The 20,029-nt window shown below is 36.3% G+C and overlaps 2 protein-coding genes across 5 annotated transcripts in view; one reads left to right on the plus strand and one right to left on the minus strand.

Moving 5' to 3' along the window:
- LRP11 (LDL receptor related protein 11) overlaps nt 1-6,608 on the plus strand; it is a gene marked incomplete at its 5' end in the record, with an annotated part of 35,298 nt that extends 28,690 nt beyond the window's left edge. The window contains one exon of the mRNA XM_023528325.1: nt 3,022-6,608. Coding sequence (XP_023384093.1) covers nt 3,022-3,176 — 155 coding nt within the window. The remainder of the gene's footprint in view (nt 1-3,021) is intronic.
- Nucleotides 6,609-9,544: 2,936 nt separating this feature from the next.
- PCMT1 (protein-L-isoaspartate (D-aspartate) O-methyltransferase) overlaps nt 9,545-20,029 on the minus strand; it is a 47,637-nt gene continuing 37,152 nt past the window's right edge. Inside the window, exons 7-9 of one of the 4 annotated variants that reach the window (XM_011356092.1) lie at nt 19,389-19,558; nt 11,851-11,994; nt 9,545-10,350 (exon numbers count right to left, since the gene is read on the minus strand). In XM_011356092.1, the coding sequence (XP_011354394.1) occupies nt 10,338-10,350; nt 11,851-11,994; nt 19,389-19,558 (327 nt within the window). In that variant the 3' untranslated portion in view covers nt 9,545-10,337. Of the gene's footprint in view, nt 10,351-11,850; nt 11,995-19,333; nt 19,559-20,029 lie in introns of all 4 variants that reach the window. The other 3 variants (XM_011356093.1, XM_011356094.1, XM_023528336.1) reach the window with 3 other exon arrangements.

The raw sequence follows: 20,029 nt of genomic DNA on the forward strand, positions 1-20,029 counted from the left end.
TGTAGCCTAAGCACTGGTGCCCATCTTTAAGCAAGTCACCCACGTTTAGAAGGGCCAGCTCCTGTGCATCTTCCTGCCCTGAATGAGCAAAGGTCAACCAAACTCTCTCTTTTGCCCTGTTCCTTTGTAACATATCCAACCAGCATGGCTAGTACAGGAAAATGGAGCAGGGAGGGGACTGACACCTTTATGGCCCTTAGTGCTTTCAAAACCGGCTTCCCCGGGTGGCCACAAGAAGACTAGTAGCTCAGGCCCAAACTGTCAGAAATTCAGCAGTGATTCTTGCCCCCTCCAGAGGGGCTGGCATGTGTGGAATGTATGGGCCAGCTCTAGAATCAAATTCTTGACTCCCAGTTTATCAGAGATTTTTATCTTTCACAATTCTCTATGGGAATATCAGCTTTACCCAAAAGTTGGTTTGGTACCCAGTAGTCACTAATTCAGCTTCCGCATCCCCTCCTCCTGTGCCCAGACACTTCCATGCTGTTCTTCAGAATCTTCTTCCAGAGTTTTGCCTGGGATTCTACAAATACACCAGTAGTTGAAATGCTATTCGTATGGACTCAGCTCCAGGTCCTCTTGTCTTGAGGAGGCGGCCAGCTATGCCTGGAACCATCGTTAAGCCCAGAACATCAAAGCTATCAGGAGTGAACTTCAGCTACCTGCCCCCCAAACGTAAACCTTCGTCTGTTTGCACCCACCCTCTCTTCCTTTCCTCCAGTACTAAAGGAAAGGTGTCCCCCGTTCCCAGGTCATCCTCTTCCCCTGACCTTGATATAGTCCCTTATCTCCTCAGGTACATTTCTCCATCATTTACTAACTCTCCTGTGTTTCTAATCTGTTTCTGTACGGGCTGCAGACACATTCAGATCTCTCCCACTGCATAAAAAACACAGCAGTGTCCCTCAGTCTTCCATCTCTCTGTAAATAGATTCCCGATCGCTGAGTGCAGTGGCCTCCCCAGGCTTCACCTTCCTGGATTGAATTTCCTTAGCATCTGATTCAGCCGAGCACTTTTCTCTTGAAAGTCTCTTCCTTCTGCTTCCTAGACACCCTTCTCTCTTGGTTGCCCTAGCATTTCCCTGACGTGTCTTTTTCTGTTCTTTTGGTTCTCTCCTTTTGTCTGCTCTCTTAAATGTTTGTGTTTCTTGGGGCCTCGTTCCTGGCCTCCCTTTCTTCTTCCTTTCTCTCTGGCAATCTCGCGCATTTCCGTGGCTACAGCAACCACCTTGATGCTAAAGCAGGCTCCCACATATTTAGGCCCAAATAATCCCTGAGCCTAACGGAAAATTCCATCCAGATCACCTCTAGGAATCTCAATCCGAAAATATCAAAAAATAAGCTTATCTCCTACACCCACCCGGACAAGCTCCATCATTCATCCAGATCACTCAAGCAAAAATCCAGCGAACCAGCTACATGGACCACTCTTCTTATACCTGTACTTCATATGAAATTCTATCACAGTAACTATAATACTTTATTTTTATTTTTTAATTTAAATGTCTATCTGCCCAGACTTGAAGTCACTAAAAACCTACCTCCTTTACCTTTTGAAGAGGTGCAGTACCACAGTGTTCTGAGTGTGCTGTCTGGGGCTGTGTCCTAGGCCACTGCTTACTGTGCAGATTTAGACATGTCACTTAATTCTCGATGCCTTCGTTCCCTCATTAATAAAATGAGGATAATAATTCTACCAGCTCATATGGTGGTTGTGATAAGCTATAGAGCCCTGAGACCGGTGCTGGCACTCTTAAGTATCAGCTCATTATCTTTGATTACGAGCACTTAGCTCCGTGTCAGGCACCTGGCTGTTAATCAGTGCAGAAGGAGGGAATAAATGAAAGAAAGAAAATGTTATAAAATCGACTTATGCAATGGAGATTTTTGCTCCTCTAGTTCCACCAATAGGCAAGACCCTTGCGGCTAAAAATATTTCCATCACATCACCTGCAAGACTGGCTGACTACAGAGTGGGTTGGACAAAAAACTGAGCTTGTTAAGAGCCTGCTGAGCTTGTTAAGAGAGTGATCTATTTTTTACAGGTTTGATGTTTTTTAGATTCCACATATAAGTGATGTCATACAATAATTGTCTTTCTCTGTCTGACTTATCTCAGTAAGCCGTAGAGATCTAATGCACAGTATAATGAATATAGACAATAATATTGTACTATAATGATGTAATAAACATTGCTTCAATGGCAATCATTATAATATATAAATGTATCAAAGTAACATGCTGTACTCTTTAAATTTATGAAATGTAACATATTAAATTTATCAAATAAAGAGGGGGGAAAAAACCAACCTGGGGTCAGCCCTGTCCCTTCCAGTCCCCTGCAGCCTCTAAGGCTACTTCTAGCCTGGCTGGCTGAGGCCAGTCCCACAGGAGAAACCCTGAGGCCAGTCCCACAGGAAAAACCAAAAAATTGAGATTTTTTTTTCCCTCAGCTGCTTTTAGCCAAAATTACACCAGCATATTTTATAGTTAGCTTTCAACAGTGAGTCTACTAGCTGAAAATAGGTTCCCTGGATTTAGAAAAGGAAATAAAATTTTTAAAGCCCTAACTAGAACAAGAAATCAGAAATTAGTCCATACTTATTTTAATGGAGAATGACCGTGTATGAATCCATAATCTATGACAATGAAAAAATTTCCCGTGGTTACAGCATCTTTGCGTTGTCTAGTGCGTGTTACAGTGGATGTAAGGGTGGTCTGACTGCAACATTTGTACTCACTGATGCTAGGTAAATTTTGTAGGAACCTGATAGAGAATTTGGTTTTAAAGAATTCTGGGTTTGAGACCTCGACCTGCCATTTACAAGCTTTGTGCTTTTAGGCCAATCGCTTAATCTCGCTGCACCTCAGTTGATCTGTAAAATGGTGGTAATACAGGTATCTACTTAATTGAGTTCTTCAGATTAAATGAAATAGTGGATGCAAAGTGCTTATGACAAATCAAAGCTGCTGCTGTTATTAATCCTTGGCCTACCCTCTTCACGTCTACCCTGTTCACAGGTGCAGTGCTGCCCCTGGCCCTGGGTGTGGCCATCACTGCGTTGCTGCTTCTCATGGTTGCTTGCCGACTGCGCCTGGTGAAACAGAAGCTTAAAAAAGCTCGTCCCATTACATCTGAGGAATCTGACTACCTCATCAATGGGATGTATCTATAAGTGTAACTTGAATAGTTGGGGCAAGGACGTGTGTCATTTATAATTTATACACATATTGGGTTCTGGCTATTTATAACTTTTGTTTTTAACTGGGCTAAGAAAACTACTAAAAACCTAGAAGATTCTACAGTCCTTAAATCTTTGTTCTTATTTATTGTAGAAAGACTTTCCTTAGGAGGTATGTGAAATATTTGAAATTTTAGAGAAGAATGCATATGGTTAAAGACTTTCATAAATTTGATTTACGTTAAGCTGTCCCTGAAAATAGAAATTTGCAGTTGGCCAAGGCAGAACATTTAGTATCTCGAGAGGTGGCCTTAGAACAGCAGTGTTAATAACCCTTTACTTTTTAGAAGCCAACCATTGGCCCTGGCAATCCCGTACCACCTTATCCACAGCTTTCCCTTGTTCTGGGCCCGTTCTTCACCGTAAGCTTCCAGTGCTCTCCTTTTTCTTGTCCCTCCATAAACCTGTTTCTGAGAATGGCCCTCAGGTGACTTTATACTTTCAATGAGCTGCTACCTTTGGCAGGAATATCTAAATGATAAACCTCATGAACCAGTCAGTGATGTCTCAGGGAAGGGGAATGTGTATTCTTTCCAACGCCTCTGACATCTTGTCATGTCGTGGCTGCCTCATTAGGCTGACCTTTGGGAGAAAAAAAATTCGGACTCGATTACAAATAGCGGTAACATGGTCACGAAGAGATAAGGGAAATCAAGGTGGAAGCAGAGAACCTGGCAGGCCAAAATTTTTGGCTGAGGGCAAAATGAACAAGGACGACAATTAGTACTTTCTTATATTTGCTCAACACAGCTTGATGGTCCAGAACATAGTTCATTTTTATAGTTACCAGTTTTCAACATTAGTCTATGTTGGTGGAAGAGAAAAATGCACTTAAATCGAAATGCTGAACACTGGTGGATTTCTGGGTGCTGCTTTTGTAAAAATGTCACGTTTAAGTATCAGCTGGTTCTTTCATCCAATGAAATGAGCAGTTTCTCCCATTATTTATTTAATGCTATAAAATGGTATAATGTGCAGTCAGCTAATGCCAGGCTTATGTATTCCCAGAGCATAAAACAATTTTGCAGATTCATTTGTATTAAAACCAGTGTCCAGTTTAGCATCTCTTTTAATTTGTAGGATTTTAAAGGTTATTCCCATCATCACTTAATACCAAGATTATACATTTTCTAGAAATTATTCTACTGAGAGGAATGTATAGTGTGGTTCCTGTCTACGTGCACATGATGTTCCTATTTACATAATGGGTTTTTTTTTTTTTTTTTTTACATAGTACAGGTGACAAATCTTTTAAAATTCTTTAAAAACTCTAGAACTCATTACTTTCAGACTGAACCTGAAACAGGTTGTTCCTTTAGCAAAGAGCTTAATTTGGGTTGGAGATATAACAGAATACATTGACAAATGAAAAGTTAGTTCTAGAAAAATGAAGCAATTGGTTAATTTTCTGAAAGAGTCAAGTATTTTGTTAAATGTTTGGAATTAAGCAAAGATTTAAATTTCTCAGGGGCAGTTTAGAGAAATGACTGAGTGAACTTAAGATGTTTTTACTCTACATGTGATGCTGTACACTGTTTTTCTATGGAAGGATGTCACCTATAGCCATACCCAATAAATAAAATCTGTCAAGGCATGTCTTTCAGCACATGAAGAAATTATACCCCACTTAGTATTGCTATGGTGTTAAAATACTTGAGAAAAGATGTCCCATATCTGTGTGTATATTCCTTTAATAAATTGTATTTTATTCTTAAGCCTTTTCTACAACTTTGATGTAATCGTTAAGTTGGTAGTATTTACTGAGCTGTTACTGTCTTCCTGTATTTAATCATCTCAGCCTTATTTTACAAAGAGGGAAATTAAGGATTAGGGAAGGAGAATCAAGGTCTACAAAAAATTTCTATTGTCAGATGGACTGAATGGGACTTTTTAGTCACCTTGCCTGTTATCTGATTAAAGGAGTTCATCTAAGACAATTTAAAAATAATTTTAAAGAGAAAGTGGTCCACAATTTACCTCTCAAACATGTTGTGTTTCACATTTCATTTCCTCAGAAAAGGCCCACCTAAGCCATCTTTCTGAAAAATTTTTCCTTTAATTCTCAGTAGGTGGACTACAGCTACTCCATCCTTCCACAAACACTTTAATGTTCCAGGTCACCTGAGTGTCAAATATGTTCTCCTCCATAGGAAATAACAGCATTTTTTCATCCTTCTCCCACTGACTTCTCAAAATCTGTGGTTTGGCTGCACTGTTTCTTGTCACACTTACCAACACTTTTCAGGCATTGACGGCCGTCCATGTTACACTTCACTGCATTTTCCCATGACCCGAACACAAGAGATGCGTATTTCTACTTGTGCCTCAGTTTTTCTGTTCACGGCTGAATTAACTGGACTTTATCTATATAAACCTATGTACTGCAGTGTGATGTGCCTCAGACCACAGGCTCTGTCCTTACTTTCACGTGTTCCATCAACATCACATTGATGATGCTATGTCACATAAGCATCTGAGCCTGAGATTCTGTGATTTAAGGTCACTATTAAAATATATATCATCCTAGAACAATTTCACATTGTTTTTTGCTCCCTTTGTAAAAATGTCACGTTTAAGTAACAGCAGGACTTAACTACAGTTGTTTTCTGGACCCCAGGTTTTCTACAACTGTTGGCATTAAAATTGAATGAGAATTTCTAACAAAAAAAACCCCTGCCCAACCTGAATAGAGAGGCAGCAGCTTAGTTTGCAGTTTGCTGTTCACGAATGTTCTCATCTCCCTGGCTTTTTCAACAACTGTGTTGCTGACTTTTTTCTGACCCCATTTTCCCCACTTTTGCCCTACTTGATTCTAGTATTCTAAAGTACATATTTCAAGTTAGAGCTACTTTAATGGCAAACACAGATTCTTTGGCTAAATATGAAACTATCGAATATAAAAGACTAGACACCACAAAGCTGAATGTATTCAGGAATCGACTGAATAAGGTTATAACTGAGCCTGCTCCTACACTGCTTTGTTTAGTTCTACGTCTTCCTTCCTACTTAAATCCTCAGATCACATCAGTTTTCTCATCTTGTATGCCAAACTGGAAAGAGATCGACTTACAATATCATTCGGCTTAAAGATCTTTTTATAAGGTTATTTCAAAAGTTAGGAAACTTCTCAAAACAAATTCAAATACAAAAATTATTTTAACTTTTGCCAAAATGTTTAAGAAAAAATTGTGTTGGGTATATGGACTTTTAAAAAAATGTTCTCTTTCATTTCATATGACTGAAGACTCAAAAGTTCAAATAAATCAAAAGGCAATGTTAATATTTAAATGAGGCACAGATTTAGATAAACCTCTGAATGTATTATCTAAAGATTTATGTGGAGAATAAAGAAATCAAAACCATGAACTATGTGACCATGCATTTCATTTTTTTGCAAGTCCTCGACATCCCCACCTGTGACTTTCTGGCCTGCTTTATCCAACTCTGTTGCCCACAACCTAATCAATGGAGCCAAGATCCCAAAGGGCAGGTCTTTTTACCCAGAAAACACACTTTTTACATTTAATTTAAAACTGATACAATAGTGTTAACATGGAAATTCTTCAAGCTCTTTGATCCATCTGTAATTTCTAGCAAAATCCTGACAGGATAAATCACCAAAAAAACCTAAACAAACAAATAGTGCTACCAAAAGAAATTACCTGTGATGTGATCTCTTGGGAGGCACAGTAAGGTGTCCTGGGTATGCGACTTCAAATGAAAATGTCCTCAGCTGCCCCTTTATACTTAAAATGTCCTCGGTATTACCATCACTTGCCCTTTGGACAAAAAATTTCTGTGATACCCATTCTTTTGGGTCACCCCACCTGAGTGAAAATGAGTTCTTCAGATGCAGCATCCCTAGAACTTAGAACTTCCACTCACGGTGGGAAAGGAAAGCGGGAAGAGGGGAGGGGAGGGGAGAGGAAAAGGGAAAGAGGAAGAGGGGGAGAAAGGGAGTCGCTGGCCCAGCTCAGCTCCCTACGGGTACTCAGGCAGATGTTTCCGCTCCCACAAGCAGGGTAGTGCTTGAGTCCTGGCCCAAACAACAGAAAGTCAGCTAAAAAGATGAGGCCTAAGGTGCGCAACCAACGACTACTGTTGTAGCGACATGAGAAGGATTAAGGATAAGGAAGTTATTGGACATTTTTTATTATGTAACAATACACAAATCCAAACTTCTTTGGGCCCCATAGGCCATTTTTCTTCAAACAGGATTTTTCTTTTTTTTTTACTAGCACTGTATTTGAGCCACTTTTTAAGTATGACGGGGACAAAAACATTCATTGTTACTTACTGAAAAATAGAACTTGAGAAAGGTGAAACCGAAATTTGATCAGAACTTGTTTTACTGAATATAGTTCTTTTTATAACACGGTAAGTTGTAGGAAATGTGGATTTATACCCTGCAAGAATTTCAGCACTTACCTAAGTTATTGGCATTCTGATCCCCATTTAGAACATTTTGTAAATTACCCATATTTATTTCATATACTAGTATTCAATTACTATAGACATGCGTTCTTTTAGTGCCATACCAAACTACTGGAAATTTATTAGCATTTAGCTGAAAATGAGGAACACCTACCTCTCTAATGCAACAAAATTAAAAAGCTTTATTTCTTGGCTGACAATCAGATGCCAAGAATAGCATCAAAGAATTCATGAGTGTTAAGTTATTATTTTAAAAAAGTTATTGTATTTTAAAATACATTGAATTTTTAAAATGCTTTAGTCTAAGTATGTCATAGTCAATTTAAAAAGTATAATCAACTTTTTTTTGAACATTTTTTTAAAATGTTTAAATATTTGCATGAACAATGTTAATGTAGTATTTACCCCCAAATGTTACTTTTTTCTAATATGTTACTGGTTGGGAAAGAGTTGAAACCCTCATTAGAAACTGGAATTTTAATTTTAATTGTTAATCGAGAGCTGGAATAGGCCTTTATCAAAATCAAATCTATAAAAAATGCCTTGTTTCAACAGGCTCTCATTGGACTGGAATCTTTAAAAATATTTCACTGTTGCCCTTCACATTATGTAAATAAATCACTTCTACTAAAGAAAAACGAAATACTAAAATATTTTAGGAATTATAAATAGTAAAGACTAAAGAGATTTCTTATCTCAGACCAACACATATATAAATTCAACTCTCGTAAAGAAAAACTCTTAGACCTAGTTAAAATTCATTATTTCTATCTCTACCCATTTATCGATGTTCCGTTAAAATCCATTCAATATTTATTCAATGTTTAAAATTTTTAATTCACAAAAGCATAAAGTCTAAGAACAATGCTTGCCATAGCATTTGTCTACACCAATCAGGTGGCACTTTGTCCTATCAGATTTATGAACCCGACTGCAAACTCCTTGACAGTAAAAGTCTTTCTCTATCCCAACACCTAACATAGGGATTTACATGTAATAAAATGCTGGTAAGGGCTATGAAGGATAAAGACTAGTAGAAGTTTAAGAATTAATTTAAATCCTAAAGAATACTTAAATGACACTGAGTCCTGGACCAAAATGGTTCATGGCCTGGGTCCAGAAACAATACCAACAACAGCAAACTGAAACCAACAATAAACTGAAACTCCCAACTTTTGGCTGCCAACTAATGCTAATTTCCTGTATCTAAGACCTTGTCCAAGAAGAGACACCAGTGAAAACATGTCTGCATAATGTTTGTAAAGCCATTTTTAAAGAAGTAATGTTAAGGCTTCAAGAGGTGGAGGAGGGGCAACCTCACACCCTCAGGATCTACCTGTCAGAATCATATACACTTGCACACAACAGAGAGAAGGGCTTTGCTGGGAGTTCTAGTTCTGCTAGCCCTAGAGCTTACATTGCTTCAAGTTGTAGAACCCTGAGAAAAACTAAGATCCTATCACAAAAGGTATAAAACCACAAAGTTTAAACAAGGTCTCAAAGTGCTACGGCCTTCTTAGAAACCCATTTACAGTCATTATATTAATAAATCCATTTATTAATTTTGAGATGGGTTTTGGTAAATTTATCCTCAATTCAGCTATTCTCTGACACTCAGTCAATTCATTCACTCACTCACTCAGCGTTTACTATACATCTACAAGAGGACAAACCCTGTGTTAGGCAAAGAAAAATGATAAATGAGGTGTCCTTGTCCTCAAGAAACAAAGTCACATTCACAAACGTACAGTTCAATTAATACTACTCAGATTTCACAAAATGGAACATCAGAGAAACAACTTTTTTCTCTGATCTTAGCATCCTGTATTTGGTGGACACGCTGTTTTTCTACATTCAAACACCATCAATGCCTTTTTTGCTTTTAACTTTATTTGGCAAAGCAGCACTGCATAAACTGTTCAGTAACTAGGACACAGCTTATACAGCATGTTAAGTTCATATACATTATCAGCAGCAAATTAGAAACAAGAAACAATACTGAGCTACAAGTTTCCTATAATTTTTAAAGAGAGAAAAGAAGAACTATGTCAGTTATGTCCAATCTGAACAGCCGAGTGTTAAGGGACATTACCTGCCATTTTCTTAAGTTTTATTATTTACAAATGCTTAGTTTTAAGATAACAAAGCAGCTGATTGTATCTACAACATGCTATTCTATAACACCACATCAAAAGCTTTAAAAAGGACGCTCATCTCTATTTTCTTAGTAGCATCTAATAGACGTCAAAAAACCAAGAATCTCAACTTGTGAATGGTGGTGTTATCTGATGCACAAAAGCAATCTGATAAATTAATATTGGAACAGAATTAAGTGTCTAAGAAAAGAAAATCCACTCCTCCAAATCAATTCAATTACTAAGTTTTCCATTTTCAGAACCCCTTTGTTTAATATTTTAAAGTAAAATGTGGGCATGTTAAACTAACACTACACAAATGTAGACTTCACATCCTTCTTCTACCAGTTTGGCTTCTGTGCCTCTTTGAAGAATTAGAAACTCCACAAAACCACACATTTTTCATGCTAAAAATAATAGTGTAACAAAGTCCAAAACAAGCTGTGATGCTGTTGGTGTTCAAAAAGCTTTGAGGACTGAGATGAGCAATCCACGGTAATATATACTGGTCAAGCTGATGTTGCTTTTACAGTTCGTCCCTGGGGAGAAAAAAAGAGAAATATGTAAGTAGGAGTCATGTACTATAAAACTTGGCTTTCTAATAGTTAGATACAACTATCAAATCAGTAAAAATACACTGATCCCCAAGCAATATATTATTTAAAGAAAAAAAAAAAAAAGAGCAAACGATCTCAAGTCCAAGCAAAAATGAAAATCAGCCATTTCAAACATGTCTCATGCTAATCCAGAATAAAATATGAAACCTAAAGGGCCTGAATTCTTTGCTTTTTAACTCTAAAGATAACTTTCTTCCTTTAAGACCAAAAATTCAGAGAAATTATAACTTTTAAATCTAGAATCTTGCTTAATACTATTTATTGTAAAATGACAACTTGAGTATTTAAGAGTTCAAATAATCTTTTACAGTTATTCATAAAATTGGACAAAAATTCAGCCTTTTGCTTAGAGTATCTGTTAGTCATTGTTGAGTGGGTCACTCTGAACCCAAACTCTTCGGGAGAAAAAGCATCATCTGTAGGTATAATATACCTGTCAGCTGATTTCATAAGGCAGCTTTATCAGCTCCAAAAGAAACCATTCGCTCAGCCAGGTGTAGCACTGTACCAGCAACTGCCAGTGAGAGGAAGGAAGGAATAAAAATGCAATCTAAAATAAATGGTATGGTATATAAATTATACCTCAATAAAGCTGTTGAAAGTGAAAAAATAAAGCTACCAGAAAAGTCTAAAAGCTTCATATCTCAGGGTAATCTGAGTGACAAAAACACTGTTAAACACTCAAGTAGGGATAAAGAAGTTTGACAATTGCAACAAATCTCAAATGATTCAGGAAAAAATATTACATATATGTATATATAGAGAGGGAGAAAGCAACTGTGGAAAAATGTTAATAACTGGTAACTTTGGATGAAGAGATTCAGTTCTTTGTACTATTTTGTAACTTATCTGTGACAAAAAGTATTTTTTTTAAGTTGTTAAAATATATTTGAAAGGAAGGTAAATAAAGAGCTAAAATTTCCCAGGTAAGTGGTGACTTCAGGGATTATCAGACAACACGTTTTTTAAAAAACTGAATTTCATAAATTGTGCAAGAAAATATTTTAAAAATTACTTCTCCCATAAGCTGCCTTTGTCATATAGTACTAGATTATCTTTTAAACAATAAATTATCAGTCTGGTTCCTCTTAACATATTCTTCTAAATAATTTAAGTACTATAATTCTCACAGAATAGCTTTTACTTAAAATCATGCATTAAAATATTTATGAACACTTGCAAAGTGTTCTATTTTTAAATTCACTTTTGCTTTTTAAAACATGAATTGAAAATACTGTTGTTTTTTAAATAATTTACCACATTTTAATTACCTGTTGCAAGGCATTACGGATATTGTAAATAAATATCCTTATTGCCTAACAACATAGTACAACATTTCTAAATATCCTCTTCATTAAAAAAAATTTTTTTTTAAAGAAAAAGGATAAAACTCTCAACAAACTGGGTATAGAGGGAACGTACCTCAACATAATAAAGGCCATATATGACAAGCCCACAGCTAACATCATACTCAACGGTGAAAAGCTGAAAGCTTTTCCTCTAAGATCAGGAACAAGACAAGGATGCCCACTCTTGCCACTTTTATTCAACATAGTACTGGAAATCCTAGCCAGAGCAATTAGGCAAGAAAAAGAAATAAAAGGCATCAAAATCAGAAAGGGAAAAGTAAAACTATCTCTTTTTGCAGATGACATGATATTTTATATAGAAAACCCTAAAGCCTCCACCAAAAAAAAAAAAAGTCAGAATAAACTAATGCAATAAAGTTGCAAGATACAAAATCAATATACAAAAATCAGTTGCATTTCTATACACAAGTAAAATGAACCATTAGAAAGAGAAGTAAGACAACAATCTCATTTACAATAACGTCAAAAAAAAAAATTCCTTGGAATAAATTTAACTAAGGTGAAAGATCTGTACACTGAAAACTGTGAGACATTAATGAAAGACATTGAAGAAGACACAAATAAATGGAAAGATATTCCATGCTTACGTATTGGAAGAATTAATATTGTTAAAATACCCATATTACCCAAAGCAATCTACCAATTCAATGCAATTCCCATAATTCCAATAGCATTTTTCAAAGAAATAAAACAAAACACTCCCAAAGTTTGTATAGAACCACAAAAAAAACCCAAAAAGCCAAGGCAATTATTAGACAGAAAAATAAAACTGGAGACATTACACTTCCTGATTTAAAACTATATTACAAAGCTATAGTAATTGAAATATGGTATTAGCATAAAAACAGATACATAGTTCAATGCAAGACAGTAGAGAACCCAGAAATAAACCCACACATATATATGGCCAATTAATTAAAAAGCCAAGAACATTAAAAAAAAAAAAAAAGCCAAGAATATACAAAGGGAAAAGGATAATGTCTTCAATAAATAGTGTTGGGAAAACTGGACAGCCACAAGCAAAAAAATGAAGCTGGACCTCTAAATAGTGTCGGGAAAACTGGACAGACACAAGCTAAAAAATGAAGCTGGACCCCTCTCTTACATCATACATACACACACACACAAAATCAACTCAAAATGGATTGAAGACTTAAACCTAGGACATGAAACCATAAAAGTTACTGTGGTAATCATTTTGCAATATAAACATATATCAAAGCATTATTTTGTACTCTTAAGACTAGCACAATGCCATAGGTCGATTATATCTCAATAAAACTGAAAAAACCATATTGTAAAAAATGTTTAATGATGTGAAAAATGTTGATGACATATAAGTGGAAAAAAAGAGATTACAAAATAATGATACTGTATGATATCAGGATTACAAAAGAGAAGCATACAGATCTATGGATAAAAGAGTAAAAAAAATTACCAAAATTTTAATAGTGGCTATCTCAGCATCTGAGATTATGAGTGATTTTTACTTTATTCTTTGTACTTAATTTTTACAATGTGCATGCATTATTTTGGTGTCAGGAACAATACTGTTAAAACAAATAGAAGGAAATTTACGGAACTAAAAAGAAAAAAAAGTAAGTTTATAGATCTGAATTTTAACATTTAGCTACCACAGAAAACCAAAAAATTGCTGCCAGGGCATGTATAACCTTGTCACATCCTAATACTCTAAAATCTGTATAACTTTCAAGTTATTAATTTTTCTTAACGTTCAAAAGTCTACATCATCACATCTGACTTTTATATATAGGTCATTTACAATAAAAAGTAACATGTCCTAAATTTCTGGAAAGCCCCTTTAAATTTGCCATATATGTGCTAAATATTTTCATTAGGTTAATAAATACATGCATTTATTATTTTGTTTTATAATATATAATTATACATAATTTAAGTATTAATAACTCTGACACTTAGTATTATATATTCTTTATCAAGAACAAATGAACAGAGGTACTACCATGAAACAAAACCCATACTAGTTAACGGGTTTTCCAAGGTAATAAGGGCTCTGTACAGTTCATGTTGTCCAAAGCATTATGAGAGACATAAAAAGAACCCCAAAGCGAACAGAATATATCCCTGCCTTTAAGGATGCAAAAGTATGTCGCATTGCTGTAACATATGTAAAGAAATTTAAGAGGGACAACATAGAACAATTTGGAACACATGATTAATTAATTGTGTTCCTAGGACCTATAGGGTCAATCCTAGAAATGCCTGATCAATTCACGTCTTTTTCACGAGTGCATGGCACTTTAAGAAGACATTGATAAAGTGCTCATGGAATAAGGACTCTGAAACATTCCAGTTTCAAAAGCCAAAGATGGACTTATTCCATTGACTCTTGTGGCTATTAAAAAAAAAACTTACCAGAACATTAACAAAATACTGATTTCTACATTTATAAATACTTATATAAAATAAAAATTTTTAAAGTATTCAGAGTTTATGAAGCAAATACAACTATTACCTATCCTTAGTCATGAACATAATAGCAGAGATTGTAGGTCAATGGCCTGTATGTCTGGCATTCTCTCCTCTTTTATTAATTAGTGACATTTTGCTAAGTATAAGGCGACATAAGTCTACTTTCAGGTTTTGAGCTTTATTTGGCAATAGAATTCAGCATGCACCCTTGTTCCCTTTTTCTTCTATATAATTTCTATCGTCCTCCTCAGCAAATACTGGATCTCACGTTCACAGAGCACTGCAACTAGCTCTGGATTCCTCAGTAAGAGGATGGAAAGCTGGTGAGAAACAAGAGAAGGTTCATAAGAAAGCACTAGGATGAGTTGTAAATTAATCCTGTAGAAAATCTGAAAGAAACCATCCAGCCTGGCAAGAAACTTAAGGAGCTTTTTCGATGCTAATTCCCAAATGTGAGATGGGCACTCAAAAATGGTAAGGGGCTCTTTAACCACATTCTGTCCTTACTATCACTGCCTTAATTCAGGCCACCATCATTTCACCCAACTTGCTACAATCATCTCCTATGACTGACTCTAGCTTTGTCCCTTTTCAATCTACTCTATACCACAGCCAGAGTTATTCTTCTGAAATGTAATTCTGACCACTTCACTGCCCGGCTCCAATACTACAGTACCTCTCTACCACCCTCAAAACAGAATCTACAGACATACCTCAGGGATACTGTAGGTTTGGTTTAAGACCACTGCAATAAAGCAAATACCGCATAAGGTGAGCTACACAAATTTTTTGGTTTCCCAGTTTATCCTGTAGTCTATTACGTGTACAATAATAACAGTATGTCTAAAAATGCAATGTAATTTAAAAATACATTATTGCTAAAAAATGCTAACCATCACCGCGCCTTCGGCGAGTCATAATCTTTTTGCTGGTAGAGGGTCTTGCCTCAATGGTGATGGCCACTGACTGATCAGGGTGGCGGCTGCTGAAGGTAGTGGTGGCTGTCGCAACTTCTTAAAATAAGACAATGACGTTTGCCACATCAACTGACTCTTCCTTTCACAATCGATTTCTCTGTAGCACGTGATGCTGTTTGACAGCATTTTACTCACAGAACTTCTTTCAAAATTGAAGCCAATCCTCTTCAACCCTGCCACTAATTTATCGACTAAGTTATTTCAACAATCCTCATAGCATATTCACCGGGAGTAGATTCCATCTCAAGAAACCACTTTACTCATCCATAAGCAGCAGCTCCTCATCCATTAAAGTCTTATCATGAGAGAGCAGCAATTCAGTCACATCTTCAGGCTCCACTTCTAATTCTAGTTCTCTTACTATTTAAACCACATCTGTAGTTACTTCCTCCACTGAAGTCTTGAACTCCTCAAAGTCATTCAGGAAGGTTGGAATCAACTTCTTCCAAATGCCTGTTAACGTGTATATTTTGGCCTCTTCCCATGAATCATGTTCTTAATGGCATCTATCATGTTGATTCCTTTCCAGGTTTTCAATTTACTTTGCCTAGATCCAGCAGAGAAATCACTACAACAGCTATAGCCTTAGAAAATTTTTCTTAAATAATAAGACTTGAAAGTCAAAATTACTCCTTGATCCATGAGCTGCAGAATGGATGTCATTTTAGCAGGCATGAAAACAGTATTAATCTCATTGTGTATCTCCATCAGAGCTCTTGGGTGACCAGGTGCATTGCCCTGGTCTCAACAGCGGGCTTAACATATTCAAGAAACCATCTTATAAACCAAGATGTGCTTGTCACTCAGGCTTTGTTGCTCCACTTTTGAGCATGGGCAGAGTAAATTTAGCATAATTTTTAAGGGCCCTGGGATTTTCAGAATGGTAAATGAGCACTGGCTTCAATTTAAGTTACCAGCTGAATTAGCCCCTAGCATTGATTTCTCCTAACTATGAAAGTTCAGCTTCTTCCAATTTAAGGCTGTTTTGTCCATACTGATAATGTTTAGTGTAGCCACCTTAATCAATTATCTTAGTTACATCCTCTGGATAATTTGCTGCAGATGCTACATGAGCACTTGCTGCTTAAAAGTACTTTTATGTTATAGAGATGGCTTCTTTCACTAAACTTCATGAACCAAGATCTGCTAGTTTCAAACTTTTCTACTGCAGCTTCCTCATCTCTCTCCACCTTCATAAAACTGAAGAGAGTTAGGACTTCCTCTGGATTAGAGTTTGGCTTAAGGGAATTTTGTACCTAGTTTGTCTTCAATACAGACCACTAAAACTTCCTCTATACCAGCAACAGGCTGTTTCACTTTATCATTCGTGTGTTCACTGGAGTAGCACTTTTAATTTCCTTAAAGAACTTTTCCTTTGCATTCACAACTTGGCTAACAGTTAGTGCAAGAGGCCTAGCTTTCGGCCTAATCTCAGCTTTTGACATGACTTTTTCACTAAGCGTAATCATTTCCAGCTTTTGATTTAAAGTGAAAGACCTGCAACTGTTCCTTTCACTTGAACACTTAAGAGTCCATTGCAGGATTACTAATTTGCTTAATTTATATTGCCGTATCTCAGGGAAAAGGGAGGCCCAAGGAAAGGGAGAGAGACAAGGGAATAGCTGAATATTTCCTATTTCCTGCCTGGACCCTGACAATTTATAAGTACAAATAGAAATAGGAGATGAATCGTCTCTTAAGATCGTAAGTTAAGAGTTGATGTTTTGTTTGTTTTGCTTTTCATTTTTTAATAAGAAATTTTGATGTTTTACCATTTGGAACACCCTATTTTCTAGTAATTTTTTCAGTAAAAAAAAATTTTTTTAACATAGCAGCTGTTTTTTTTCGATTTTGTTTCCAGATTACCTTTATAGTCTTTAAGCTTATATTGCTTAAAATTCCAGATTTACAATTAACTAAGTGATGATCTTTGTAATTAAAACTACATTGTTGGGTGTGGAAAAATGTGCCTGAACAAACAGACTGAAAATTTACGATAGAAAAAAAATTAGAAAGTCCTCCTATTACAACAAGTTTCCATACATGTAAAATCGCTGTTTTAAAAAGTAGAAGGCCAAAACGAAAAACAAGTATATATACCTTTAAATATTTGGTAATTGAATAATTATCTATATATTTAAAAATTATCCTAAATTTAATACAAATAGTCTAGTTTTATCAGGGATGAATACAGATGTTTTGGAAACCTACGCCGATATAATTTGAGAAGGGGAGTGATCTCTTTATGAAGAGAAAAAAAAAACAACTAAAAAGAAGACTATTCATATAATACTAGGTATAAAGCCAGGAAGAACCCTGAGCAAGTAAGGGCCTGGAGGCTCGAGTTTCATTAGCCTCATGAAAAATTCGTCTCTAGTTGTCAAAACAAAATACCTTTTCTCCTTCATTAAATTATAGGTAGAATGTTCAATACTAATATTTATAGTGTATAAAAAGAGAAATTTAAAACAAATGAAAATCTGAACTCTTATTTGATATCAAATTTCAATAATTTCAGTGATATGTTTGCCCCTTTTATACAATAGCAATCCATACAATTATGTAACGGTATTACCATACTAGAAGCAAAGTGAAGGAAGGTCGTAATTAGTTGTTAAAAGCTAAATCCGATTCTAACTGACAAGAATAACAGCTTTTAAATTTTTCTTTTAAGAAGTCACTGTGCTCCAGATCAGAATTCAAAGAAAACAGCTATAACTACATTAGGTGAGGAATAAAATGCAATTCCTAGTAAGATATCCCAGAAACGGCCAATCGGTATTGAGTTAAAAGTAAAACTAGGTTTTGGACAAATTAAGAGTCATTACCATTTTTGCAATTCCAGCAGTCCCCAACCTTTCAGCACCAGGGGCCAGTGCTCCTATGAGAATCTAATGCCTGATGATCTGAGGTGGAGCTGAGGCGGTGATACTAGCGCTGGGGAGCGGCTGCAAATACAGATGAAGCTTTGCTCACTACTCCACCGCTCACCTCCTGCTGTGTGGCCCGGTTCCTAATGGGCCACTGACTGGTACCAGTCCCTGGCCCAAGGGTTGGGGACCCCTGAATTAAACAATTTATTCAAAAGATACCTTTCCTCTTTCCAGAAAACAAAATTGAGAAATCTATTAAACTTATAATCACCATGTTAAAGAAGTAATTATCTTAAAATAAGTACCTCTGTCAAATAAAAATAGATTTCTAAAACAAGAAAACTGTAAAGCCTTTCTTATTTTGGCATTTAATTCCAAGTGGTCTTAGCTAATGTCACTTTTACTTAATGATCTCACTCCTTCCCATGAGAGGGAGTGAGAGAAAGAAGGAAGAGAGGAAGAGAAATCTTGGCTTGAAACAAAATATTCAGATTATGCTCAGATGTACAACATGTACAACAAAAGTCGGCATTATAATGAGCCATGCTGTGCTGAAGATTATGCTGCATGCTGCTGGACCTTTGGTTGGGTTTGTGAGACCTGGGCACTCACTTTAGCTTACAGAATCCCCTCTCCTCCCCAGGAACTCAGTTATAAAGTAAGTTAAAAACCAGCTGGCCTGTTCTATAGAATGGTGAGAAGTTTACTTGTTATAGTGGCTCTGAAACAACAGCTGAATGTAAAACAGGCACAGGCTGTCAGACATCTATGAACTTGACTGAAAGAGAAGTCAAGCTGAAAGGAAGAATGTCCTCTTTGGGATTCTGACACCTTCAAAAACTGGGATAAGAATATCTTTTTCCTTCTTTCTCTTTACAACTATGGTACAACAAAGAGTGATGGGGCGGGAAATATGGCCCCTTCTCTTAGACCAAAGCCTTTGTTTCCATGATCACAACATCTATAAAAATGATTTGTAAATACAGAAACAGAGTGGCTGATAATGAAATCTCCTTAGAGAGTACTGAACCTCTAAAAAAAAGAAAAAAATACACCTTTGTGCCAACCAAGTCTCACCCTCCCTTCCCCAAAGATGAGTTAAACCAAAAGAAGGGCAGACCATGCAAAATTTTTCTACACTTTTAATGTAGTGAATTTCTGATGTTAAAATGGAGCGTAAAGGTGAAAACCAAAAAGCAGCTCTTGTAGTCTAATATCTTAAAATCCACACCCTTTCACCTTGCATGTGTGGAAGAAGAAAGAGCAGAAGATAAAATCACTTCCACCTGGACCACTGCTTTTCTTTATCTGTTAAAGGCACGTATATCACTCCCATCAGAGGTTTCATTTTGACACTGCCATCTTGTAGCTTGTCATACTGCTCCAGCATCTGATTTCCACCTGCGGGTCCGACTGGCAATATCAATCTTCCACCAGGCTTTAATTGGTCTATTAGCTAAAAGAAAAGAAAAGAAAAAAACAAACAACAAAAAAAAAAAAAAAAGAAAAAAACATATACACACCATGTTATAGATTTTACCTTAATAGTCATTTTACATCTTTATAAACAGCTTTCAGTATCCACAGGCAGAAAGTAGAAGTGTACTTAGTGCACACATACTTTGATTGTTAAACCTGTTATTCAATTACCCACTTAGTCATTTACTTATCAACCTCTCCTACTCATGTAGGGAGGAGGCAAGAGAATTAAAATGTTAATTGAGCCACCTTCAGAGACTATAACACGCTGATCAGCCCTGGAGCCAAGGCCAGGAAGATACCTTCAGAACAGAGGAAGATTTCTGCTGGATTACTAACAACCTATTCCCCACACTGTGAAGGGGAAACAGGAACCAAGAGTCATTCTTTATAGCTAAAACCATGGCGAACCCAGGGATGAAAGGCTGGGAACTGCCAGTGGGCCTCT

Source organism: Pteropus vampyrus, unplaced genomic scaffold, assembly GCF_000151845.1.
Source record: "Pteropus vampyrus isolate Shadow unplaced genomic scaffold, Pvam_2.0 Scaffold24, whole genome shotgun sequence".
Taxonomy (NCBI): domain Eukaryota; kingdom Metazoa; phylum Chordata; class Mammalia; order Chiroptera; family Pteropodidae; genus Pteropus; species Pteropus vampyrus.